The sequence below is a fragment of the Poecilia latipinna genome, unplaced genomic scaffold (assembly GCF_001443285.1).
Source record: "Poecilia latipinna isolate Pla-1442-1.1 unplaced genomic scaffold, P_latipinna-1.0 Scaffold1186, whole genome shotgun sequence".
Classification (NCBI taxonomy): Eukaryota; Metazoa; Chordata; class Actinopteri; order Cyprinodontiformes; family Poeciliidae; genus Poecilia; species Poecilia latipinna.
In genome coordinates, this window is record NW_015113802.1 from 69,365 (window position 1) to 94,812 (window position 25,448).

General features: G+C 37.0%; 4 protein-coding genes across 4 annotated transcripts in view; 2 read left to right on the forward strand and 2 right to left on the reverse strand.

The window, feature by feature from the left end:
- The window catches only part of LOC106960462 (secretagogin-like), an 18,372-nt gene extending 12,490 nt beyond the window's left edge, over positions 1–5,882 (forward strand). The window contains exons 5-11 of the mRNA XM_015053578.1: positions 1,828–1,884; positions 2,370–2,447; positions 2,967–3,022; positions 3,143–3,188; positions 4,007–4,066; positions 4,964–5,032; positions 5,335–5,882. Of these exons, the coding sequence (XP_014909064.1) occupies positions 1,828–1,884; positions 2,370–2,447; positions 2,967–3,022; positions 3,143–3,188; positions 4,007–4,066; positions 4,964–5,032; positions 5,335–5,463 (495 nt within the window). The 3' untranslated portion in view covers positions 5,464–5,882. The remainder of the gene's footprint in view (positions 1–1,827; positions 1,885–2,369; positions 2,448–2,966; positions 3,023–3,142; positions 3,189–4,006; positions 4,067–4,963; positions 5,033–5,334) is intronic.
- A 6,709-nt stretch (positions 5,883–12,591) lies between these two features.
- On the forward strand, positions 12,592–15,798 carry ccn3 (cellular communication network factor 3). The gene is made up of 5 exons (XM_015053529.1): positions 12,592–12,778; positions 12,973–13,201; positions 13,289–13,543; positions 13,807–14,030; positions 14,291–15,798. The coding sequence occupies exons 1-5, from the start codon at positions 12,683–12,685 to the stop codon at positions 14,588–14,590; spliced, it is 1,104 nt and encodes a 367-aa protein (XP_014909015.1). The 5' UTR covers positions 12,592–12,682; the 3' UTR covers positions 14,591–15,798.
- Positions 15,799–16,795: 997 nt separating this feature from the next.
- Positions 16,796–19,016, reverse strand: LOC106960437 (uncharacterized). The gene has a single exon (XM_015053531.1). The coding sequence runs from the start codon at positions 18,306–18,308 to the stop codon at positions 17,184–17,186; it is 1,125 nt and encodes a 374-aa protein (XP_014909017.1). The 5' UTR covers positions 18,309–19,016; the 3' UTR covers positions 16,796–17,183.
- A 2,904-nt stretch (positions 19,017–21,920) lies between these two features.
- On the reverse strand, positions 21,921–24,898 carry LOC106960453 (E3 ubiquitin/ISG15 ligase TRIM25-like). Its single transcript, XM_015053568.1, has 2 exons — positions 24,757–24,898; positions 21,921–23,353 (listed from the first exon to the last, which is right to left on the reverse strand). The coding sequence occupies exons 1-2, from the start codon at positions 24,881–24,883 to the stop codon at positions 22,179–22,181; spliced, it is 1,302 nt and encodes a 433-aa protein (XP_014909054.1). The 5' UTR covers positions 24,884–24,898; the 3' UTR covers positions 21,921–22,178.
- Positions 24,899–25,448: the final 550 nt, after the last annotated feature.

Consider the following 25,448-nt stretch of genomic DNA (forward strand, 5'->3'; position numbering starts at 1 on the left):
CCAGGAGCAGAACTCAACACATTACAATAGTTTAAAACAATTAAAGAAATACCAAAATTACATATTATCACAATTAAGTATAAGTAGTCATATAAATAATTATAAAAGTATCAATAAATTGAATTAAAAATCATTTTTATATATTTTCCAATTCCATTGAAATTTGTCCCTAGTTTTTGTCAACACCGTCAGAAAAGAAAAGAATGTAAAAAAAATCAGGCATTATTGGGGGGCACCAGAACTTCTGAGGACCCCATGACCTCTTCCTTTCTCTTCCTTTGCTAAGAGGGCTAGTTAGCTCTGGTTAGCTTAAGTTATTCTTTAGTTTTTTTCTTCTGTTTTATTCCTAAGTTGCTTGTCACAACAATGATGTGTCAACTCCATAACTGACAATTTACAAAACTTTGATAAAATTTTGTGAAATAAAAGCTTAATTTTGGTAAACTGTAAAGATTTAATGGACCTGATGAGCTACAATATGGCCTCCTTCAGAATAACATCATATAAATTGAGGTAGTTTGGCTTTTTGTCAACTCCGTCAGATGTCAACTCCATCAGAGTTTTTCTGACTCTTTCAGTGAAATTGTTGTCAAATCTCACTTAAATGTGCAATTAATTCATTTTAATGTATTTTACATAAATTGCATTACTTCACATGTATCAAGTTTTTCATTTTACTCACTAGTTTGTCACCACCTTCAGTTCTGTGTCAACTCCGTCATGCACTGTCAACTCTGTCAGATGGACTTTTGTTGTTTTTTGTTTTAAATAGTATTTCTTTTGTTTCTTGAGAAGCATTTGTCTGGAAAATGAGTAAAATATCAGTAATGGGGTATTTTAAAAATCATTTTATATTTATTTTTATCAGATGTTGATGACAAAGTTCTGGGTCAGGTCGATTAAAAATGTAATTAAAAAAAGATGTTGCAACTGGGAGCCTGCACCTTAGCATTAAAACCCATTTTGTCCCTATTCTCAAGAATCACTGAGTCACTGTCTTGAAGAAATGTCTAGATGATTAGAAATTTGCTTTGTAAACAACTGAACTCTGAAAAGGGTAAGAATGCATAAAACTGAATTTGTGAATAAATAATCAGTACAGTCTAACAGGTTTTGACAGTTCATTGAATGGAGACTTGTCATTTTTCATTCTAGACTGTATGTAGCTTTTTATGTTTCCCTGCGTCAGTAAACTTAATTTCAACTGATGGTTTATTAACAGGCTTTTGTTGAACTGCTGAATCAGGCATCTTAAAGCAGTAAACATCTAAAACATGCAGGGCTTGAGGATCAGGGTTGAAGAACACTGATATAACTCTGGGTACATGCTATTTTCCAAACATTTTTTATTTCATTTTTTTTTTTTTAACCTTAGTTTGGTTCGACTTTAAATGTAGCTCATTTCTTTGCTTAGTACTGTCTGTTTCCGACCTTTAGCCTTTCATAGGAATCATCTGGACTTTTGATTGTGAAATTTGGGAACCCAGACTCTGAACATTTTGGCTAGCACTGTGTGCACAAAAATGAAAAGTTTCATTGTGTGTGGTCAACATTGCATTTTGTCTAACTTTTTTCCAGTGGTCAGACTATATATTCAAGTCGGTAATATTATTTTATGGTTGTGTTCAATATGTTGACCTCTTCTGACACATACATCACTAACTGGAGCTTAAACTCGCTGATTGAGAATTGTTTTTTTTTTTTTTTCACAATGCAACTGAGCTGTCATTCTTAGCTTAAAAAGAACTGGAATTACTTCACTGGCTGAAATACTTTCTTTTTGCTATAAATAACATTTTTTGATTTGTGTTGCTGTGTCCACTGCAGATATGGAGGAAGTATGACATCGACTGCAGCGGCTACATATCAGCTCAGGAGCTGAAGGTGAGACTCATCAAAGACTAGCATTTTTTTTTTTTTTTTTTTGTATCTTAGATATGATGCAGCTTATTTCAACATTTTCTTAAGAACATGAATAGTTAAAAATACAGTACTTACAGCATTTTTGGAAAGGATATTCCCACAATGGGTAAAGTTGCACAGTTAAAATTATTTCATGTGTGTATATGTGTTTTGTTGGCACATGCTTGAATAGGTCTTGGTCTAAAATAACTTCAAACTTCCTACTAGTAATGAATGCCAGGAAGCAATTAGCCGAGGCTAATCGTAGTAATGCTAAAATGTACATTAAATATTTAAGTTGTACACCTTTTTAATGTATTGATTATGGAAGGGAAAAAGTATGTTTGTTAATGTCGAATAGAAAAGACAGCAATGATCTGAGAGTAACTGTAACTGTTGCTTCTGCAGGGAATCGAGCTCAATGATTGAAAATGTTTTTTTTTTCTTTGTGGTTTTTCTTCTCCCAGGCCTTTTTGAAAGATTTATTTCAGCAGCACCACAAAGAAGTGTCCCCTGATAAACTGGAAGAATACACCGACGCAATGGTATAAAAACTATCTGCCTCAGTCTCAAGACTTAGTCACACTTTTTTAAAACTTGGCTGATTGTCCAAGTCAAAAAGCTATACAAAATTGTTTTATTCAAATGAATTATTAATTTTAACACTGTATGTCAGGCAGTATTTGTTTTATTTGTTTAGTTAGTGCAATTATTGTTCATCTTTTTGACTGAGCATATTTTCAGAGATGAGAACATCTCTCATTATGCAAAGATATTATTCTACAAACTCAAATGTACATCCTCCTGTTAGAGTTGAATCTTGCTGTTATGGATTATCTTGTATAAAAACCAAAAAGGGAATTAAAAACATCAAACTTTTTCTTTTTTTTTCACAATTACTGTTGGTATAATCAATTTTATTAATTTTGGGGGAGAGTCAACATTTGAAATTAGTTTTCTGATTTTATACATTTACATTTTGTAACAGTCTATAAAACTAAGCAGAGGTATAGCAGAGGTGAATTTCCTGTGCTTATGAAAATGAACAAATCCTTTCTTTTCAGATGAAAGTATTTGACAAAAACAAGGATGGCCGTTTGGATCTCAATGATTTAGCCAGGTACATTTCTGCAAAGATTTTGTGCTAGAAGCTGACAACAGAAAGCTTTCTAAAACATAACAGTGTTGGTTTAATTTCCTGTTATGATTAATTCAATTAATATTTGGGTTTATACTGAAGGATCTTGGCTTTGGAAGAGAACTTCCTGCTTCAGTTCCATATGGATGTAAGTATATTAGTCTTTTTAAAGGGGCATTATTATGTATTTTCGTTGCACATGCTGCCATTTTATAGCACAGTCAGTGCTATGAAATGGCATTGATTGTGCAATGCCATTGCTGAAAAAATGGCATTGCTGAAAACAAAAAGTATTTTTTCAGTTATTGTAAAAATGCTTTTTATATCAAACTTAAGTTAAAAGAAATTTGACTTCACATTTTAACGCCTTGGAATTGAGCCTCTGTTTCTTTAAGAAGCTCTTGCTCTTCCCCACACTGCCATACCACAATATTCCTCTATCAAGGGACACTATCAGGAATACCATCAAAACGTTTTTGACCAGCGTTTCAGTGAGAAGTAGCTTGTATGATGAACTCAGCAGATTCCACCAGATGTTTGCTAATTGCTGCTGGCTAGTCTGAAGGAGCAATGTGGAGTAATCGCAGGGGAGGTGTGCTCTGTGAGGCAGAAGCTCGGCTTGGAGACTCTGGGATCAGCACTCTGTGGTGTGACTGAATGTTGATTTTTCAAAGCAACGCTCGGTTTCACTACTTGTTTTCTGAACCCATAACTGTTTGGCCTGCTGCTCCTCTGGCTAACAGGGGAGATTAAAGGATTTCTCAAACATGCATGAGAGAATCAGAGCAACACTCCAGGTATGTTTTGATGAGGGAGTGACATTATAACATTATTCTACATCTCAAAAAAGTTGACTTTACTTAATACAGCCCCTTTTAAAAACCAATGAAGCCATAAAATAAACCCAATTATCTAGTTTTACTTTCATATTTGTTTGATTAAAGACGTGTTCTAATTTTCTTTAAGGCTTCCAGTAAAGAGGAGAGAAAGAGGGACTTTGAGAAGATCTTTGACCACTATGATGTTGTAAGTCCCTCTGTGGGAAATTATCTTCTGCAAAACCATCACTTTTATGTGTTTAGGTTATCCAACAAATAATGAAAGGAAAAAATGTAAATGTACATCTTACAGACGGATTTTTTTGTAACATTAAGTACAGGACGGAGGAAATGAATCTACTTTAATTTTGCGTGAGAAAATGAAATAAGATAAAACGGCTAAAATGTGATGAAGTCATGCTCTGGTTCATTATATCATGTAAAATCAGAACTCTTGAACAGGCTCACGTTTCGATTGTGAAACCAAATGCCTGAGAACCTTTTCTGCTCATCCATCATTTACTCTCTGAATGAAAATCTTCAAGGCCACCAGTTTTGTTACTGAACCTGCTGGCTTTGACAGAGACGATGTTCAGAATAGCAGGAACCAATGCAATTAATGTTAGCAGAATGCAGAATGTGTGAGAGACTTGCATCTTCGTTTTTATGCTTGTATGATCTGATTTATCAAACTCTAGGAAAAGTGTGAATGGACAAAAGTCTGATCTGAGTTTAGCTGGAGAACAAGTACTGCATACCTGAACCGTTGCCATAAAGAGACACAATTTTCTACAGGTTTGAGATGTTTCACACAGAAAAATTTGTTTAGACCGAGTCTTTGGGAAAAATTATTTTTAGTTTTTTAAGGTCTTTGAAAACCTGTTTCAATACAAGCATAATATTTTTATTACAATATGTTTTTTTGTTTTGCTTTGTTTGTTTTTACAATTCTGCATGGAAAAATGACACTAATGACACTGAAGTTCTCTGGGATTTTGGAAAAGCCTATAATTATATTTTTGATGCGATATTATTCTGCCACTGTGCCGTCTTTGGGTTTTCTTCTGTCTGCTCATGTTCCCTCCCTCTGGTTATCCATCTCCAGAGTAAGACCGGAGCCCTGGAAGGTCCTGAGGTGGATGGTTTCGTCAAAGACATGATGGAGCTTGTCAGGGTAGGAGTCCTAGTTATTCTTTTTCCTCTGTAAAATTTTGTAAAACCATTTTAAACTATTCTATTGGTATTTTCTAAGACATTTCCTGATGTGTATGCAAGTATATCACTTCATTTTTTCGATTCTGCGTCACTTCTCGACAACCTGGGGTCTGCTGTTGCATCTTAATTTCCTCTTAATTTTGAGGGTATAATGTGATTCACCTCCTGATGAAAAGCTAAAAACAGTAAAACATTTTTCCTCCATTATTAATCTCTCACTCACTCATCAGTGCTCTACTTCTTGCCTTCTGTCTACTGCAGCCCAACCTGACGGGTCCCGATCTTGACAAACTGCGAGCTGTTCTGTTGCGTCACTGCGACGTCAACAAGGATGGCAAGATTCAGAAAAATGAGCTGGCTTTATGTCTGGGAGTGAAACCAAAACCTTAGAAAAACCTCCGTAACAAATTCCTCTTATGAAACGCTGATTGTATGGTGTACTTCTGATAATAGTGGAATGTTATCCACATAATCTCGTTCCTTTTTCATGCATCAAGTTTAACCTAAACCTTAAATAACAGAATGAACTTTATGACAAATTAGACTCTCTGACTTGAAACTGGGTTTCTAAGGTAGTACTAGGCTTGTGTTCGCTGGTGTAAGATGTTTGCAATTAAGGGTAACTTGGTGTGCTGGTCAACAACGTGAAAGTGTCTCTTTTGAAGTGAAAACTTGCTGAATATAAAGTTCTCTGTAGAGCCTTTTGCATTTGCATGTTTCTATAAAAATGTAATGGTATGTTGTATGGTGCATAATATACAGTAATGGACTATAAAGAAAATAAACAATGACAAGTGATGGCATATTAATGTTTGTTTGTCTTCTTTCCCTTCAGCATCTCCACTGGATATTATAAAGAAATGTAGAATAAAAGTCTTTCAAATGCATTTGGAGCTGTAAAAGTCAAATCTGTTTCATTTGCCAGAAAGAAAACATGGTAATTTGCATTTAGATATAAATGTGGTAAATATTTGAAATGGATTTAATTGCAGGAGCAACAGAAAATACTACAAGCAATGAAACATTTTGTTTTGAACATTTTCTCAATAACCAAAAGTGGGGGGACCCAGCAGAAAAAGTCTGGGAATCACAAACTTAAAAGAAATCATTTATATTTTTTCAGGTTATCTTTGATAAATCTGAAGGTTTTTCTCCGCATTGTACAAATTTAAATATTTGGTGACTTTCAAGTGCAGATGAATGAGATGCCATGTTCTAAGTTTGAGAGACAATTTAAACCACGTAGCTGGAAGTCCTTTCAGTGACTAACAGGAACCTAATGGTGCAGACCCTAAAAGCTTTCTCCACCAGACCGAGATGCACTCAGAGTCAAAGCCAACATGGTGTGTGATTTTTTTTATATGGTCTCCAGTTATTCATATGTGTATTTCAATTATACAGAACACCACCAGCACTGCGAATAGTTTAAATGCATTTTTACTGTACAGGACATGGCTTTAGTGTCTTGTGTACCGTGTAGCGGTACAGTTATTGGATTACGATTGTGTTTGTGTGGGAGGAGGAGCTGAGACGCATGCAGCTGCTGCAAAGCAAACACTTTGAGATCAGTAGGTGTTAACAGTTGCAGCGAGGCTGGAGTAAAGACTTGAATGAAACAAATTGTCATCAAGGTTAAAGCACTGAATGGCTCAGAATCAGAGGAGCTATAGTGTACTTTCTTTTGTCACTTTCTTTTTCTTTTTATGCAAAAAATTAGAAATAAAATTGACTAAAGCTTCACTCTTAGATTTTATTATATGGGGAATTAGAGTTATGCTCTATTAGTTTGATTCTTGTATTTTCTGATTATTTGGCTCAACTTGTTATGAGCTGTGTTGCTAGTATGACTTCTGACATTTATTTTCAGTCCTTCTAATCTAAAAAGTTCACACTTTTTTTTTCTTTTTTCTTTTTTTTTTTTTGCAAGTAGGCTTGAGAAACAAATCTCAAAGTGAAACCGCTGTCAACCAATGTTATTCTCGGACAATAAGGAAACATTTCACTCTAATGTAATGATCTATTAAAACACATCTCATCTTCCTAAGAGCTTCACTTAAGGCCTGGCATATGAACTGAAGACCTGAACATCAGAAGCATTAACGCAAATGCTGTATCCTTCAGTAATGGAATAACTATATCATTAATCTCAGCCTGAAGATTTATAGCAATGCGCTGTCTCTCTAGCCACTATGAGTATATTTATTAGCAATATATTCAATGTTGATAATAAACTAATGCAAAGACATCTATATATTCTATATTTAGATTTGAGGAGGCGTTCTCAAAACTGAACATCTGTCAAGCTTATAATGTGTGTGGAAAAGAATACAAGAATGTTCTTAATGCTGTGCAATGCTGCCCTCTAGTGGCAAAACTACAGCCTTGTAAGCCTTTGAAGGGAACGTTCCATTCATCCCTCCATTATTTAAGGTGGAGGGGTGCTGGTGCTTATCTCCAGAGGTCAACAGGCGAGAGGCGAGGTACACCCTGGACAGGTCGCCAGTCCACCATAGGGGAATGTTTCAATCAAATTAGAATTAATATGATCATGTTCATATCATTGTTTTTATAATACCTGCACCTTTCTTACAGCAGGAACGTCATCATATTCGCACCAAGTAGATTTAGATCAGCTGTGAGCTTGCTACCACCAACTGTTGACTGCAAATAGTTTCAGCTTTAATCTGCCTGGAGCAAATGCTTGTCATCACATTATGTGTTCATCTTTTGCAGCTTGCAGAAAGATGAACAGCTTGCTTAGTGGCACCATATGCTTTTTGACTGAAAACATTGACTGGTATCAAGCTCTTCACTTTGACACAAGACTCTTTCTTGTCTGTCTTTGGGTCATTCTCTTTGAGTAAACAGCAAGCAAGAAAAAGTGCTGTAAGCTTAGAGAGAGAGCATAGATATTCAAAGACGGGGCCAATTGTATCATCCATGCAAAGTGAACATAAAGTTATTGGCACCAATAAGTCAGGCGATGGCCATGCACCTCCATGAAGGTTTCACAGGAAAAGATAAATTATTGCACTGTTGTAACTTCTGTGAAGTTATATCAGTCAGGTTCAGGTTTAGCAACAGGACTGAAATGTATATATGTTTTTAATAAGCAGTCATTTCAGTTACAGAGCTGTCTGCTGCAGTTTGCAGCAGAGGGTGTGCCACAGCTGCTCTTAGTTTACAATGTAACTGTTTTTTATTTCCTTTATCCATCCCAAAATCTTTGCGCTGCAGAACTTTTTGCTGCATATGCTCCATTCTCTGTCATATTTATTATGCTCAGCGAGCTTAGTGAAAACATCAGGATATTTAGTTTGCACCAACAGAGAATTTGGGATAAGAACCTGCCTTTGCTCAGCCTACATCAAGAGGCTGACAGAACATAAGACATTAATAAATAAAAATAATTGATATTATGATATCATATGTTGTCCTGACTCGAGCATTTTCTTAAAGGATTTCAAATGATGATTAGCTCTATATTTTCATTTTCAACCCTGCAAAAGAAACTTCAAAATAAAAGAAATGTCAGAGATCTAAGGTTTCCAAGAACCCCCTCTTCCAGGAAAGAAGCTGCCAGTTCTCATTTTGAGAAAGCACGCTACGATTTTCCCCATCCCATAAAACGCATCTTGAGGTTTTTCCATGCAATACGTTTTAGTAGTGGAAAGCCACCCACCATAGAAGACAGTTGCCTGACTTTCTGTGATGCAGTTCATGTACAGTGGCATGGAGCAAATAAACTCTGGGTGAGAGATTTGTGGGGGCCCCCCAAGCTGTTATTTCCACTGACTGGCCACCGCTTGTAAAGAACAGCCAAATGACCACTGAAGACCTGACACATGAATGACTGGCAATTTATTGCAAACACGTCTTTGGACATGGAAGACATAAGAGACGGGTTAAAGCAAAAAAATAAATAAAAAATCTGTTTGAAAGTAGGCTGTAAAGTAAAAATTTTAAAAGGCATGCCTCTCCCACACACATAAAACTCTCTAAAACTCCAGGAAAGGAAGGGAATAACTCAACTCCAAACCTACAACGACATGGATGCCCACCTAAGCTGATGATGGATGATCCAAATGGAAGACACAGTGCACAGTTATTTGGTCTCTGATTAGATGAGAACAAAATTAAACTTCTTGGCTTTAAAAATGAAATGTTTTAATGTAACACTGCCCCCTAAGCGCACTGTCTCCACTGTTAAAGTCTGGTCAGGATCAATAGGAGGATGAACAGAGCTGCATGCATGGTCACACGGGGACAAAACATAAGGAAGGTAACAAAAGACGTGAGATCACAGCGGTATTTCACCTTCCAGCATGATAATGAGCCTAAACACACGTCCATTTACTTTTGAGTCTGTGGAGTAGTTGTACAAAACACTGAACCGAGAAGGCCTGAATAAATGTATGCCACACATTTCAGATTTTAATTTGAAGGGGGAAAAAACCATTAACTTTACATTTCCTTCCTGCTTATGGCCCTAGTGTGACAAAAATTTGTATAATTGATTGTGATAACAATACTTTTGTAAAACACAGAAAAACTTGAAAAGAAAAACATTTTCCCATGTTGTGACTCTAAAGCGTCCAGCTTTGTAACAACATCATGTGACCATAATTACATCATTCTGGGATGTAGAGTGCAAACTTTGCATCCTTCTTCAGGTCTCCTTCCAGTGTTTGGATCCATATGACTTGTCGCATATGGCTTACAGCTGGTGAGGTGACAGACTCCAGTTCAAAATGCAATGATATCCCGATGGAGCTCTTCTCAAGTGTTTGCCAAGCTAGCAAGTTAAGTCAAAACATGCTTTTTATAGGATGAACTAATTTAAGCTGCAGGATGTAACTCGTAATAATAGCATATAAAAAACATGAAAAAAAAAATCATAAAACTACAGTGTAAAATATACATTCAAATGAACAAGGAAAGGGGTGAATCTTCACAACACTGTGCCACACACACTGCTGACCACAAACATTAGTTTGTGCGCACCATGTTGCCTGAGTATCCATGTAAACAGAGGCATCCTCTGTGTGGCCTGACCACACGCTGACGGCTCGAAGCTCCAAAGTAGAGTTCAGCTCCAACAGCTTGCAGGCCTCTGATAGTAAATATTTGAAATCACGTGACCTGTTGTTGTCTGAAGCTAAACTGTCTAAATTGGAGGATGACTCAAATCTTTCCAACATCTTCTGTTGCTGCCACATCCTTTTCGAATGTGATGCATATACCCCCATCCCCACTATACGCTGCTCACAGACAACTTCTCTGAGTCGTCTGTTTTTGTTGGCTTAACCCTTTCATGCATAAATTATGATCCTTTGTGTCAAGATTTTTTTCCTTTTTTATTAAGGCATTAAAAAAGGTGTTTTCATTAAATTTTTTTAGGTAATCAATTGTAATTTCCTCCAAATAAGAAGTTGCTATTTGAAAAATACATCAGTAGTATTGTTCTTTAGGGGTTATCTGATGTCACAATATGTTTATACCTGCAAGAGTCATCTTCAATAGAAGGAGGGATCGGGTCGGTTGGCATGCTTTTTTGTCTGTCGGCCATATTGAATTTAACAAAAATAATTTCTTGCATTTGCAGCTGATGGTCAGTAGTTGATAGAGTATTTTATGATGCATTAGGGTCTACTTCAGTGGTCTGTGTGCATTTACAACATAAAAATCAACAAGAAGCACAAGAAAATGGCTTTTAGACAGCTGTCCACTGTGGTGACCACTATGCATGAAAGGGTTAAGAAAAACGCTTGTCTGTAGCCAACAATTGCCTTGTTTAAAGAAACATAGTTGCCCACAGATAAATGTAACAAAGAAGTAGAAGATCAAGTGAAATTGTAACTTCACTCTGCCATTAACATAAGCTGTCAGGAAAACGAGACGACATAGAGAGGAATGCTGGATTCTCCAACTACATAGTTTCAGTGGTTTTAATGTATGTGATACATAACTCCCATTTACATGTGACCCTCTCTTGATATGTGATCTCCTATTTGGTACAAATGGTCACTTGTTCCTCTCTTCTGCTGCTGGATTTCATAGAGAACACCGACTTAGGTGGGTTACAGAAGCTGAAATCTCAACAGACTAGACAAACAAAGCCATCTTGTGAAGTTTGACATTCTTCAGCTTCCACCGTCAAAACTGTTGAAGGAGCACTGAATCAAGATTTTTGGCAAAGCTAGCAAGCATTCAGTCAGAACTGTGCAAAGAAAGCTTACCACTTTTTGCCTTAACTCAGAGAGAAAGCCTACTGTGAATGACCAGCAAGTCTATGCCAAATTTTTTTTATGCATATGGAGGTAAAACATTTTCCAGAAGTCCTATGCAGATGTTATATAGAGCGCCAAGAGTGATGTAGTACATAGATGTTTGACTATGCCAAACTAAAGTCAAGTAAATGTCTTCAGTCTGGCACGAAAAGACAAGAAACTTAATCCAGTAAAAACAGAAATATAAAAACGCTGACCTCCTGCATTTGCCTTTGGAAACACATTCAGGGTACAAAGAGTTTATAGCTTTTCACATTTTGCAACAGCCTAAAATCTAAATGTATTTTATTTTCACCATATCTAATTTCTGAACTGGAGCTAGAACTATTCCACAAATCACGTCTCAGCTTTTTTTACATGTTCAAACGTCCTGTATCGATGTGCGGGCCTGGTCGACGTGCGTCAAGTTCAATATTGCGTAAGAAGTATTTATTAATGTCTGGGAAATAAATACAGATTGTGAAAGCTGCTGCTGTACCTAAACTGAAAAAAAATAGGTGCTGAAAAAGAACCTTGAAACTCCTTAAACCAGATGTGCCGACAGTGATGTTATATTCCCAGCCTCATAGTCATCCTTGACATACGTTTCCACTGTGAAGCTATTTAAAGAAACAGAAGCAATTCTGCAGGGAAAAAGAGGTTTTCCTTTGTGACCTACCAAGTGGGGGAGGTCAAAGGTTTGAAAATAAGGAAACCAGCAGGATGCATGTAAAGCGCAGTAATTCAATCTTCAGCGAAGAACAAACCCACATTGCTGTTACGTTATAGATTTATTCTGTTTTGCTTTTTCTCACATGTAAATTTCAGATTTAAAAAAATCACACAAAGATGAAGTGAGCAAAAGCAAAAATAAAGTATGATGATTTGTGTAGAAAACTAGACAAATGTAAATGTGACGTAAAGCGTTTGACCAAACCATCAACCCCCAAAATTAAGGGCAAATACTTTTTTCATCACACTCTAGGGAAGCACTAAGGTAAAGTTGTATTAATTACTGAATAATCCAGTGCAGCACCAACCAGACATGACTAATTGACAACGACCATGTCATGTGTTAACTAAAACAGCTGGATGTTAGAAACATTTTGTGTTGATCGTCACGTCTTTGAAGGAATTTTACAACAAAATGTGACTTTCGACCTCACCCAAATCTGTGCAACCCCTTCACCACTCCTTCCTTTCTGTCGTCATGGCAGCAGCGGGACCTCTCTGGTATATAAGGTCCTCCTCTCCTGAGTCGTGAGCCACAGCGACAGAGTTCAGCCTTCTGCATCGCTACAAAGTGCTGGGGAGATTAAACCCCCAAACAAAGGGATTTAATGGACTTTTTCTTCACTAATATTTTTAACTTTGTACTGCATGACAAGAAGATGACAAATCTTTCAGCTGTTTTAGTTTTTTTCATGACTGCACAGGTAAGAGATAAATTCACTTCTGCTGTTAACACTGTAAGTCTGACTAAAGTTTAAGTTTGGTCAACATCTTGTTTTTTGGTTGTACGTTATTTACAAGAGAAAAAGATATGAAATATGGGAAATGCTCAGTCACCTCTTGGTTGTCTGGAATGACTCTGGGACCTTAAAACAAATCCATTCTGTCCTCCGCTCAGACATTCACAGTGATCGGGGCTCAGACGTGTCCTCGGCGATGCCTGTGTCCTGCGGAGCTTCCCGTGTGTCTCCCCGGGGTGCCCCTTGTCCTGGACGACTGTGCCTGCTGTCTGGTTTGTGCAGGTCAGAAAGGCCAAGCATGCTCAGAGATGAAACCCTGTGACACAATTAAAGGGCTGCAGTGTGATTACTCAGTGGATGTTCACAAGAGAACTGGCATCTGTGCGGGTGAGTCAGCTGCACATAATCGTCAATAGCCATGACGATTATGGTGATTTTAAAAAATTATCTCGCTGTTTTGTCTCTTTCCTCCAGTCAGTGTGGGTAACGTGTGCGTTTTGGAGGGTTTAGTCTATCAGCATGGCCAGATCTTCTTCCCGAGCTGTAAATACCAGTGTGTGTGCCAGAATGGCCAGATAGCCTGCATTCCTCGCTGCAACCTGGATGTTATGCTTCCTGGGCCCGACTGTCCAGTCCCACGCAAGGTCCAGGTTCCTGGAGAATGCTGTGAGAAGTGGGTGTGTGAGCCCCAGACAGAAGCAAGCGCACTGGGCGGCTTTGCCATGGCCGGTGAGTGAGTGGACAACGTTCATGTTTCTAGTGTTCTTAGACTAATGTAGAAGCAAAAAGATAAGTGGAAAAAAATAGGAAACCATGGAGAGTGAGAAATAAGAAGAATAAACTAATCATGTTTCAACTAGTTTGGTAGAAGAGTTGAGCAAGTACTTGAGAAAATCAAGTCTGTTTTCTCCCAGGATATCTTTTCCTCGACAGCAGGACGTTTTAACACAATTCAACCTTTTGTTGTCGTTTTTTTTTTTGTGCTCATTCAGCCTTTCGTCAAGAAGAAACTGTAGGTTTTGGAAGCTGGGACCCCAGGCTAACCTGCATTGAGCAGGCCACAGAGTGGGGGGCCTGCTCTGAAACATGTGGCATGGGGGTCTCCACCAGGGTCACAAACAAGAACAATCACTGTGAGATGGTGAAGCAGAGTCGGCTGTGTATGATTAGACCCTGTGAAGACCTGCAGGGACAATTGACTCAGGTTGCACTAATGGTAAGATTCATTCAATAATTAATTAAGTTAGCAGATAATCCCTTAAGCTCCAGAGAAATATATATTAGACAGTAGAAAAACAGAAGGTCCCTGAAGGAGCCTTCTGATTAACCACACCCTCCAATACCCAATACTTATACATTCTAGCTAAATCGAGCACTATAACTCACGTTAGCATAATAAATAACATTTTCTATTAATAGCAAAAAAGTAGCTTTTCTGTAGTTAGAATATAACATTAATATTTCTTCATCCCCAAGCAGAGAGACAGGAGATGCCAGAGGGTGGTGAGGAGCAACAAACCTGTTCACCTTGAGCATGAGAACTGCACCAGTATCCTGGCCTACAAGCCTCGCTACTGCGGCACCTGCACAGATGGGCGCTGCTGCACCCCCCACAAAACCAAGACCACTCTGGTGAAGTTCCAGTGTCCCGACAACAGAATCAGACGCAGGCCAGTCATGGCAATCCTAACCTGTGTCTGCCACACCCATTGCCCTCAAGACAACGTTGCATGGGAGCCATCGCTGCTCCTGTACGGTGGCATGACAGGAAGATGAGTCCAGGTTGCAGCTAACGACAAAATATGGGCTGTGTTGAGTCCTGAGTATTAAGAGCCAGCACAATATTTGATGCTGCCGATTATATATATATAAAAAAGAAAAGAAATGAGGAAAAAAAGACAGACCGGAACTAAGGCAAAAGCAAACTTTTAAAATACATATTACTAATGTTGTGGCAACTGATGAGTCAGACTTAACTGGGCACCACAAATCAATTAACACTGTTTTGGTCTGTGGAAACAGTGTTAAAAAAGGGCATCTCATGTCATTTTGAAGGAATATTTTGACCTGAAACACAAAGCGAATCACCATGTCTGTATCTCTGCACGAGAGAGATTTCATTTTAAATGAGTTATATCCTGTGGACAAAAATAATCAGTATGTATTATTACTGAGTTCTGTAGAAGCACTTAAGCAATGATCTCAAAAGTGCTGCATTGATTTCCTAACAGATTGTGCTTGCTAGCTGTCTTTTTAAGTTGTATGTTTATTTTTAAAATATCACTTAAAACGGTAAAGTGTAAAAAAAAAAAAAAAAAACTTCCTATTTCTAAAATAAAAAAATAGTTTATCCTGAAGGAAGAAACTACAGATTTAATGCACTGTAAAATAAGCAGCAAAATCTTGAATCTTTATTGAATCTTTATTTATATACTGTTATTCACTCTGATAAACTAGAAAGACCTTCAGATGCAAGATTTGTGAAAGAGGTACAATTATTTTCACCAAAAACTCTTTATCTCCAGGTCGCATAATTGGAATAACTGAGATGTGCACCTTGATATGAATCCCACTAGGGGCTCACCACATGAATGAGAGGTCACTGTTGTGTCCGACTGTCATTTTTGACGTCTCTCTGAAATACTACCCTTGTTGTAAAATAAATGTTTTTAATAAATGTTCACTTCTTAGAAGCAAAGAAGGAACAGTTTTTTTATCAATGTTATTTTTTTTGTTTTTCATTTGATCTAGTTTATTTTTCTTCTAATAATAATGTACTAATGTATTACAAATACTAATGTATTTGTGATACATTAGTACATAGCTTGTTTGTGATAACTTGTTTGACTGAGTGTATCAAATGCACAATGTTAATAATATATGTTCAATGTGGTGCTTGGTTTTATCTTTGACTACTGTTGCTTGCTTACTCTTGTTTTTCCTAACGTTTCAAAAATTAAAATAAACATCCTAGTTTAAAGATATATCTAATTTTAAGTAAATTGATTATATTTAGTGTCAAAGTTTAACTACACTCACTGGCAAAAAAAAAAAAGATTTGAGGGTAAATGAGAAGAAACCCAACCATGCACTCACATACGCATATTAAAATATACATTTGAATACATATACATACATATATACATTTGCACAAAAACAAAAGGAAAACTTACTAAGTAGCAATCTATTTAATGTCAGTCTTTTTTTTTCATTAACTTTCTGGAAATTAGTTTCCATCAGCCTGAAAAATCAAACTTAGTTTCGACATAAATCCTATTGCAAACCTGTGAATAAATCTATTTTTTTAAAGTTTTAATCCCAGTTTGTCCAGAAGATTAAAAATTACAATGTTATATCTGCCTGTTGATCATTGATAAGAATGAATGTATAAATCCCACCCAGGCCCACCTTGATTTTTTCAGGACCTGCGTAAGGAGGCTATCCGGCCCCTTAGAGGTGGGGAATCACAAATTTAAAGAACCTTAATGTGTGACAGTTTTAAATGCAAAATATTTTCACTTATAAATGAAATCCAATGAAATATTTCCCAAAGGCTTTGAAGATGGATCTCTTCCTGTAAAGGCTTTACCGTGATTTCCATGTCATAGGAAACTCTGAGTCCCTCCAAACTCTGAGGTTGTTACCCTCTGACATCTTTCCTTGACCCCAAACGGTAAGGTCACAATGTAAGAAAACTGAAACTTCCCTTTAAGACAGCTAGTTTTCTTTAGTGGGAAGTCAAACGTTAGTCTGAATCTGAATCTAGCACTGTGGTGAATATATCAACAAACAGCTCAGTCTCTGCAAGGAAGATCTCTGTGATATGTTTTGTTTTCACTATTTACATACTTCTGAAGCACTTAAGAAAAATCAAGGCTGACCAAAACGTTGTAAAACATTTTAATTACAATAAAAATGTATTTAAAAGAAAACTGTAGGTCCAAAAAGAAATTAAGATACATAAAATCACATTCGCGCCCTAACCCTAGCCCATTGCAAATAAAGCCCCAGCAACATCTTATAATGCATGTAAAAATTATTAATGGTTTAATAACCTTTTTGATCTTGTTAAACAATGCACAAACTGTAAAGACAGATTTTTTTAAACCAACCATGTGTATACAGTGCTTAGTCCATACCACTTTCATAAAACCCCATAAAACACTATTTTACTTTAACTATGTGTATAGATTACATCTTCAATCTACACAGAAATCCAAAGATAAACAGAAATACAATAAATGGAAAAAAATTGAATGCAAACCTTAAATATGTATATTGTATTTCTGATTTATGAATCAGTTTACTGATTTTATGACAAACTGCACCATCAGGTCTCCATAAATCCCTGTCTGAATTTGGTTTATCTTCACATACTGATGTATAACATTAGACAAAAGATCACAAACACACCAAGCCCCAAGAAGAAATTTTCTGAATCTCTCTGCACAAAGTTAAAAGGCTCACATTGCCTGGGAACAAAGCACAGTAAGATCTGCTCATTGAATTGACTGCCTGTAAGTTTGTGCATCAGGATGTCATTATCTGGATCAAGGAAAAGTACAAGCCCATAGTCATAATCTATAAGCACCAATATTCTCTTAGTGTTCCTCCTAACTCTAAACCTTGCAAAGCAGCATCCATCCCAGCTTGGTGGGAATGTCATTGTCTTTAAAACTGACTCTCTAACTGCTGCTAAATCACATTCATCTAGCCTATTGACTTGAATGTCATAAAAAGCTTTTCCTCTCATGATACCTTGGTTATGAAACATGCAGTTACATCCAGTAAAATGATGTGGCGCTGTTGTTTGAGCCTTCACATTATCTCGTTGTACCCCTTTGCCCCTCTTTTTACCATGTACACTTTTATTCTTTTGCTGTTCAGTTTTCTGTACACTCTCTTTCCTCCTCCAGATGTGAGATCTTTGGTCTAAATATGCCTCATTCAAGCTGACTGTGCCATGATCGCTATGCTCTGTGCACAAGGCGCAGAGGCGCATCTGATCATTCAAGCAGAAGAACTCCAAAATCCGGTTGTGTTCCCTGCATATTTTCTCCTCCAGGTCGGGAACAGGATTTGAGAGTTTGTGTCTTCGTAGGGCAGCCACTCTCAAGTGAGGCTCTAAATGTGTTTCACAAAAAGAGGCTAAGCACACCAAGCAGGTTTTTGAGGCTCTGATCTTGTTTGCCGGGCAAACGTCACATGACACCTCCCAGGGTTTTAACAAGGAAGTAGCGTCGGATGTTGGATGGTGTTTCTTGAAGTTGTCCACAACCTCCTTGAATGTGGTGTTGACAGACAGTTTGAGGTCTTTGTCGAACTTGTTGTTGCACAGTGGACACTGGCATTCCTGCTTGCCTGCCCAGTGCCTGGTCAGACAGGCCTTGCAGAAGGTGTGTCCACACGGCATAGATACAGGATCAGTGAAAATGTCCAGACAGATGGAGCACTGGAACTGGTCCTCAGACAGGAAATCACTGGATGTGGCCATATCTAAAGGACAGATTTTTGCAGCTCAGACCACTGAGCAAACATAGAGAACATTCAAAATCTCTCTACATAAAGAATTTCACAAAAATGTAATGTTACAACTCCAACTTCCAAGTATTTTATTTATGTTTTATGTGTGACATGCACTTTCAGCACCCTTTGATATTCTGAGATAAATTTCAGAGCATAGCCTAATTTCATAAAAAAAATGCTGCCATTTTGTGAAGACAGATACTAATAGGCTTTTCTATCAATTAAAACAAATTTAAAAGGTGCATTGACCTTGCAGTCTGCACTTCTAATAAAGTAGGTTTCTTTTAGGGTTCACATTGGGTTACCTAATTTAAGACTAATATGTCCTACCACAGTACTCAGATAGAGATAGATCTATTAAATTAAGGCGTTAACAAATATAGTGTTATAACAGGACTTTGTGGAGTGACAAGTATTTAAATGAATCACAAATAAATTAAACTGAGTAAAAGAAAAGTTATACTCAACCTTCTCGTGGTGTAAAGTGGCGATGTTCTGTAGCTGCGTCCAATCTGACCGCGGTTTATAAATGGTAAGAATGTCAACCATGTTAAGTTTCATTTCTCTGTAAATAATGTATAGTTGCTCCTCCCATGCTGCCATGTTTTACTCGTGTTATGTAAGAATAAATCAGTAAGAGCTGTGAAACACACATATAAAATATATAGTAAGATGAAACTGGATTTAGGACGAATTCAAAGCTAAACTATTGATTGTTAGAAATGTTTTGTTATTGATATTTTGTCTATTTATATTTAATTATTTGGGATACCGGTACTGTAGGCTGTTGTTTCATCAATAAAACAAACTTTACTGCTAAAACCAGTTATTTCACCAATCCATTTCACCAATACTGATATTACTTTGATCTAACTTTATAATTGCAAGTAGTTTCATTCAACACAAGACAAAGCTGGGAAAGAGAAACTTAGTCTATTATCACACAATCAAACATCCCAAACCTGCTTTGACGTCCAAAAATAACATAAGCAGCAATCTTAACATGCCTACGTTATTTGTCATTGTGACTATAGTTTCTTTACCTTTAGACGTAATGAGTGAAATGATTAGATTTAATGCAAACAAAATCTAACATGTTTACATCGATTCTTGAAGCAGAACCCTGGAACTTTGAGCCTTTGTGGTGTTGTGCTCCCTTTGCTGACCAGGCTTATTTCTGTTATTATTATTATTGTACATTTTGGGGTTCAGCTTCTATGAACCCCCAATCTGGAACAAATTTCCAGAAAACTGCAAAACAGCTGAAACACTGAGTTCCTATAAATAACTGCTTAAAACACCTGTTTACAGTTTGCCTTTAATTAGTAGTAAAAGGAACATTGCCCAGTGCCTGGTCAGACAGGCCCTGCAGAAGGTGTCTCCTCATTTGCTTGATGATTTTGATGATAACATTAGACAAAATGTAATGTTTAATGCTCATTTCAAAATTGATGACTATACGATGTTTTCATGTTATGACAACTGCATTGTTGCTGAAATGTGCAACACAAATAAACTTGACTTGGCTTGAAAACACTTTGAATGTCCACAGCAGCCAGTGTTTTCACATTTGTGAGATTCTTTGGAGTCACGGAGGAACGAACTCCCTTCAGCTCATTGGCTGGATAACATGACACACCTCCGGCGCTGTCCAATAATATTGTCTTTACTTCGTGTTTCTCCACTAGGATTCAATTTCTTTAGAAAGGAAAATTATAAAGTTTGGTTTTGCAGAATTATGTAAAACAGAAAGCTGACGAAGTTCTGTTTATCTATTTATTTATTTACTTAATCATGTTAAATAAATCAACAAATATAAACCAAAATAAAACAAAACAATGAAAATTATAAAATACATCATGTAATATTACCAGAAAAAAGTAACTGTAAGTTATAAAATGATTGGTGGATGGTTTCATATGTGGAGAAATTTAATTTTTCCTGTCCTAGATTCTCCTCTGTTTTTTTTTTTCTAAAAAAAAGAAAAATACTGTTAGGTATGGAAGCCCATTTCCGCCAAGAAAGAAAAAATAAAAGACCCATAGGAGGGGATAATTATGAATAAAAGAATAAAAGACCTCATAATTATGAGATTCAAAATCATAATTATGACTTTGAAAGTCATAATTTCGACTTTCAAAGTCATAATTATGAGATTCGAAAAATTATTATCCTGTTGGTGTTTTATTTTTTCTTTCATGGCGGAAATGGGCTTCCATAGGGTTAAGTCATAAAAAGTCAGGCAAAATTTTGATCCTTTGCAGGGTTTTCATTTTTAGAAAGCTATTGGATATGTTTGTTCACCATGATTCTTGAGTATTCAGTAGAAATGCTATAAATCATGATAATCATGTAACTGCTGTTGTGAAACCAAATCTATGAGAGAATAGATAGAAAATCCCAGCTGAACTCATACAACCTCGGTTATATTTTGATCAAGCCTTAAATCTGCAGTATGTAGCTTCTATAAAAAATGAATTTTATACATATTTGTTGAAACTGTCACTATGTCGTCACAGTATGGTATGAGACAGATAATCTGAAAAAATCGAGCTCCTCTGCCTTTTCCCAGCGCTTCCAGTTCTATGTAGAAACAATCAATCAGAGTAAGAAGAAAGGTCTTATCTCTGTCAGTCGGCTCTCTCAGCTTATCCCTCTGATCTTTCCCCCTTTGCTTTCTGCTACGCTGCAGCTAGAAAAGCCTGTCATGAACGCAGGCAAATAAATGGTTTTCCTGTGACGTAAGTTGCTTCTCCACCATTAGCGCATTTGGCAGTGAGTACATGAGGTTGACTGACAATGTTAAGACTCTCCTCCTGGCTCTGATTGACCGTTTTGGTCGAGAGCTGTGGATTTCTTCAGATTACAATAGAAGGTAGGAGAGGAGGTGGAGGAGATTTATTTTTTTCACAGATTATCTGTCTCATAACATACTGGTCATCATGGTAACAGTTTCAACAAATATGGAAGAAACATATATTTTTTATGAACTTACATACTGCACCTTTGACCAGGATGGTCAGTATTCCCTCTTTGTTTTTTTATACTGCAGTAGTTTTGGTTGTTTCATACTGGACTTCTTCAACACAAAGTCATTACTCCAGTCATTAATTTGTTGATTAATTCTTCACAGCAGTGATTCAATAAGATGTTGGAAATAGTCCTTGGTCCATGTTATGACAGTAAATTTGTCAGATGCAGGTCCATGATGCAAATCTTCCTTTCCATCCCAAAGCTTCTCTGCTGGACTGAGAGCTGGTGACTGGCTACTGGAGCACAGTGAACTCACTGCCATCTTAAATAACTTGATTTATGAGATGATGAGCTTTGGGATCATCTTCCATCTATCAGAAGATGGGTACACTGTGGCCATAAAGGCATCAGCAAAAACATCTGGATCATGTTGTGTCACATTTTGACCCCATTATCTGAATGTTTTCTCCTGCAGTTAATGACAACACAATGTTGAAGATCAGAATATGACATCAGACCCGGTAAAAACATGTCTAATGCGCCAATGTGGGCTTATAAGAAAAAGGTTGTCGTTCTCCAAAATGTAATCTGACAAAACAAGTCCAAAAGGAAGACACATTCGAATTTATTGACTGCATTTGTGTATGTTGGAAAGTTGGATAATTATCACTTTCCATTGATTTTACAATCAATATCAAACATCAGCTCTCAAAAGTACAAAAAATCGGAAATTTAAAAGCGTTCAAAAATTCAACCAAAACAAAAGATATTAAAAAAGTAACCAAGTTAACAATGTAAATCTAACATATGGTTTGTTTCTTATTGGTGGCTTAAGTAAATAACCTGATGACAGAGAACATCCGTTTCAATCTGGCCCTATCAGAAGGGAATGTAAAATCCAAATAGATACCAGTGTTATAATAAAAAATCGAAGACACCAGTCTGAAATCTCTAAATGACCTGAAATGCTCTCAACTCTTCTTCTTAAACTTTGCAATGCTGTTACAAAGTCAGGCTGGGTGCGGATAAAGAACGGGAAGACCTTTTCATGGATTCCACAGCCGGTAAATTGATGAAGCAAGATTTTATTGTCTGGATCAAATAAGAGCACCAGTCCATTGCTGTAATCTATCAACATCATCAGTCTTTGAGTGTTCCTCTGAATTTTAAATCTCAATATGCAATGACGATCCCAGTTTGGTAAAAACTGCATCCTTACAAAATCTGACTCTCTAATTGCTACTAGATCCCACCCAGCCATCCCACCGACTTCAAACCCATGCATCTCTTTTACCATGGAGAAATCTTTATTTTGAGAGTTAAATGGGTTAAAGTGGCTTGGGATATTTCTGCGGCTAGCCTTCACGATCTCTGCTTGCCCACTTTTGCCTTTCTTTTTACTTTGTGCCTTTCCATTCCTTTTGTTTTTCGTTTGTCTAATATTCTCTTTCCTCCTCCAGATGTGAGATCTTTGGTCTAAATATGCCTCATTCAAGCTGATTGTGTCATGATCGCTATGCTCTGTGCACAAGGCGCAGAGGCGCATCTGATCATTCAAGCAGAAGAACTCCAAAATCCGGTTGTGTTCCCTGCATATTTTCTCCTCCAGGTCGGGAACAGGATTTGAGAGTTTGTGTCTTCGTAGGGCAGCCACTCTCAGGTGAGGCTCTAAATGTGTTTCACAAAAAGAGGCTAAGCACACCAAGCAGGTTCTTGAGGCTCTGAGCTTGTTCGCCGGGCAAACGTCACATGACACCTCCCAGGGTTTTAACAAGGAAGTAGCGTCAGATGTTGGATGGTGTTTCTTGAAGTTGTCCACAACTTCCCTGAATGTGGTGTTGACAGACAGTTTGAGGTCTTTGTCGAACTTGTTGTTGCACAGTGGACACTGGCATTCCTGCTTGCCTGCCCAGTGCCTGGTCAGACAGGCCTTACAGAAGGTGTGTCCACACGGCGTAGATACAGGATCAGTGAAAATGTCCAGACAGATGGAGCACTGGAACTGGTCCTCAGACAGGAAATCACTGGATGTGGCCATATCTAAAGGACAGATTTTTCACAGTTTAGACCACCGAGGCAACATTGATGATCACATAAACTACAACTTGTCATAAAAAATATTAATACCTTCGACCTTTTCAAATTGTGTTATGTTATGGCCACAAACAATAATGCATTTTTTCTGGGATTTTAGTACTATTATTATGTTATTGTGATATTATTTTGTAGTAGATCAACACAATGTAGCAGATGTTTTAGAAGTGAGAGGAAAATGGTACATGGTTTTGAATTGCTTTACTGATAAAAATCAGAAAAGTTCAGCCAGCTCTACCTTGATACCCCTAATTAAAAACATCTGTGTATAAAAGTCCCTTTTTTGTGTAATATATATCCAACTGGTTTTTCTTATTTTATCATCGCATAGTTACATTTGTTCTGTGGTTTCAAAGGTCTGTTAGAAACACTACTGAAAAAAATCCTTTTGAAGACTTTTAAAACAGGTTTTAGGCTGATGGAGCTGCACAGTTCCTCAACTTAAGCGAAAAAATCTCTTAGTTCAGGCCAACATCTTTTTGTTGGTCATTCGTGTAATTTCAAAATAAAGTGCATTGAAGTTTCTGACTGCATGAAAAATGTGATAAAGCTCATGTGGTATGAATATTTTTGCATAATAGCATCTGTTTTATTGAGGTCCATTTTACACAGCTTAAATGAAAAAATAAGTCTTTAAAATTATGTGTATAAATATTTATGAGATGTTCAGATAAAATTTCTTTTTAAACTAAAAAATATATATATTAAAAAAGAACTGCACAGAGAACATCATCTGATCATTCAATTCTTCTAAAGTAAGCATAATAGTTCAAACATATCTGTAACAGACATGTTAATGACGACCTCTTGCTGCCACCTACTGGCGAGAAGAGGTATTTGGTGTTGACGGAAACCCAAAAGTAGGACGGATTAACTGCAGAACTTGGAGGAATGCAGTTCACGGAAGTAGCAATATGTTTTAGATTATCTTCGGATAAGTACAATAACAAATAGTAGATCAACACACTCTACTTCACGACTCTGTGCAGCACCAGTTCTCAACAAAAGTGACCCAATTTCTCCAGAGTTCTGCTTCTCTAACATGCAAATACACTGACAAATCTGTTCCAAACTAAAGTGGATGTTTGCAACAGCACATCTCCTCAGATTTCACTTTAATTTGCTCGATATGCCCTCAAACTGTGTTAAAACCAAAGGTGCGCTATGCAGGAAACACATTCTGTAAACAAACCCAAAGTGGCACACTTTTTAGTTTGCAATGGAAGTATTACCTTGTGGATTTAACTTGCTTATTGCATGCAACTAAATGCTGTTTTTACATACCTCTGACTAAATCATAAACAAAGAATGCAAAATTAAAAAAAAAGACAAAAAAAGACAAACTTAACCTGCTCCTGAGGTGAAGCTGAGATCCTCTGTCTCTGAGTATAAACTGACTGGTGTTTGCCAGTGGCAAGAATGTTGGCCACTTTTAGTTTCCCTTTTCTGTAAATGATGCAAATGTGCTCCTCCCATGTTGACACACTTTACTCATCCACTATAAGAATGGATTAGTAACAGCTGTATAACAAGCAACAGCATGAAATAAAACTGGATATGAAGCAAGCAGATAAACTGGTGATCGTTAAAGTTGAATCAGTTTTAAAGAAAAGGGTATATTTCTATTAATTTTACTTGAGATGCTCCAGGTTGTTGTCGTTTTCTATTGATAAAACTAAAACAAATGTATCTCATCAAAACTGAAAGAATCAGAAACCAACAGATAAGTGAAGGCAGATGGAAAAAAAGAGTCGCTGTGGGAAGGACGAAGAGAGAAAGAGGAAATAATGTGGATAGAGGAAGTTGAAACAAAATGTTTAATTTTTTTTTTTTTTTTTATCAAATCTCTAAAGAAAATCGAAAACAAGAGAGGAAACTTTAAGCCGTCCTTCTCACACATACGTTTCATTTCTATTCAGACGTGTTCCTCACTTTTAATCGTCCCAGCGAGCCAGTTTTCCCAACCAGAAATCCTGCCTCCATGTGTTTTTGTATGACCACACCTCATCTCTGCACCTGCTTCCTGCTGCTACGAAAACAA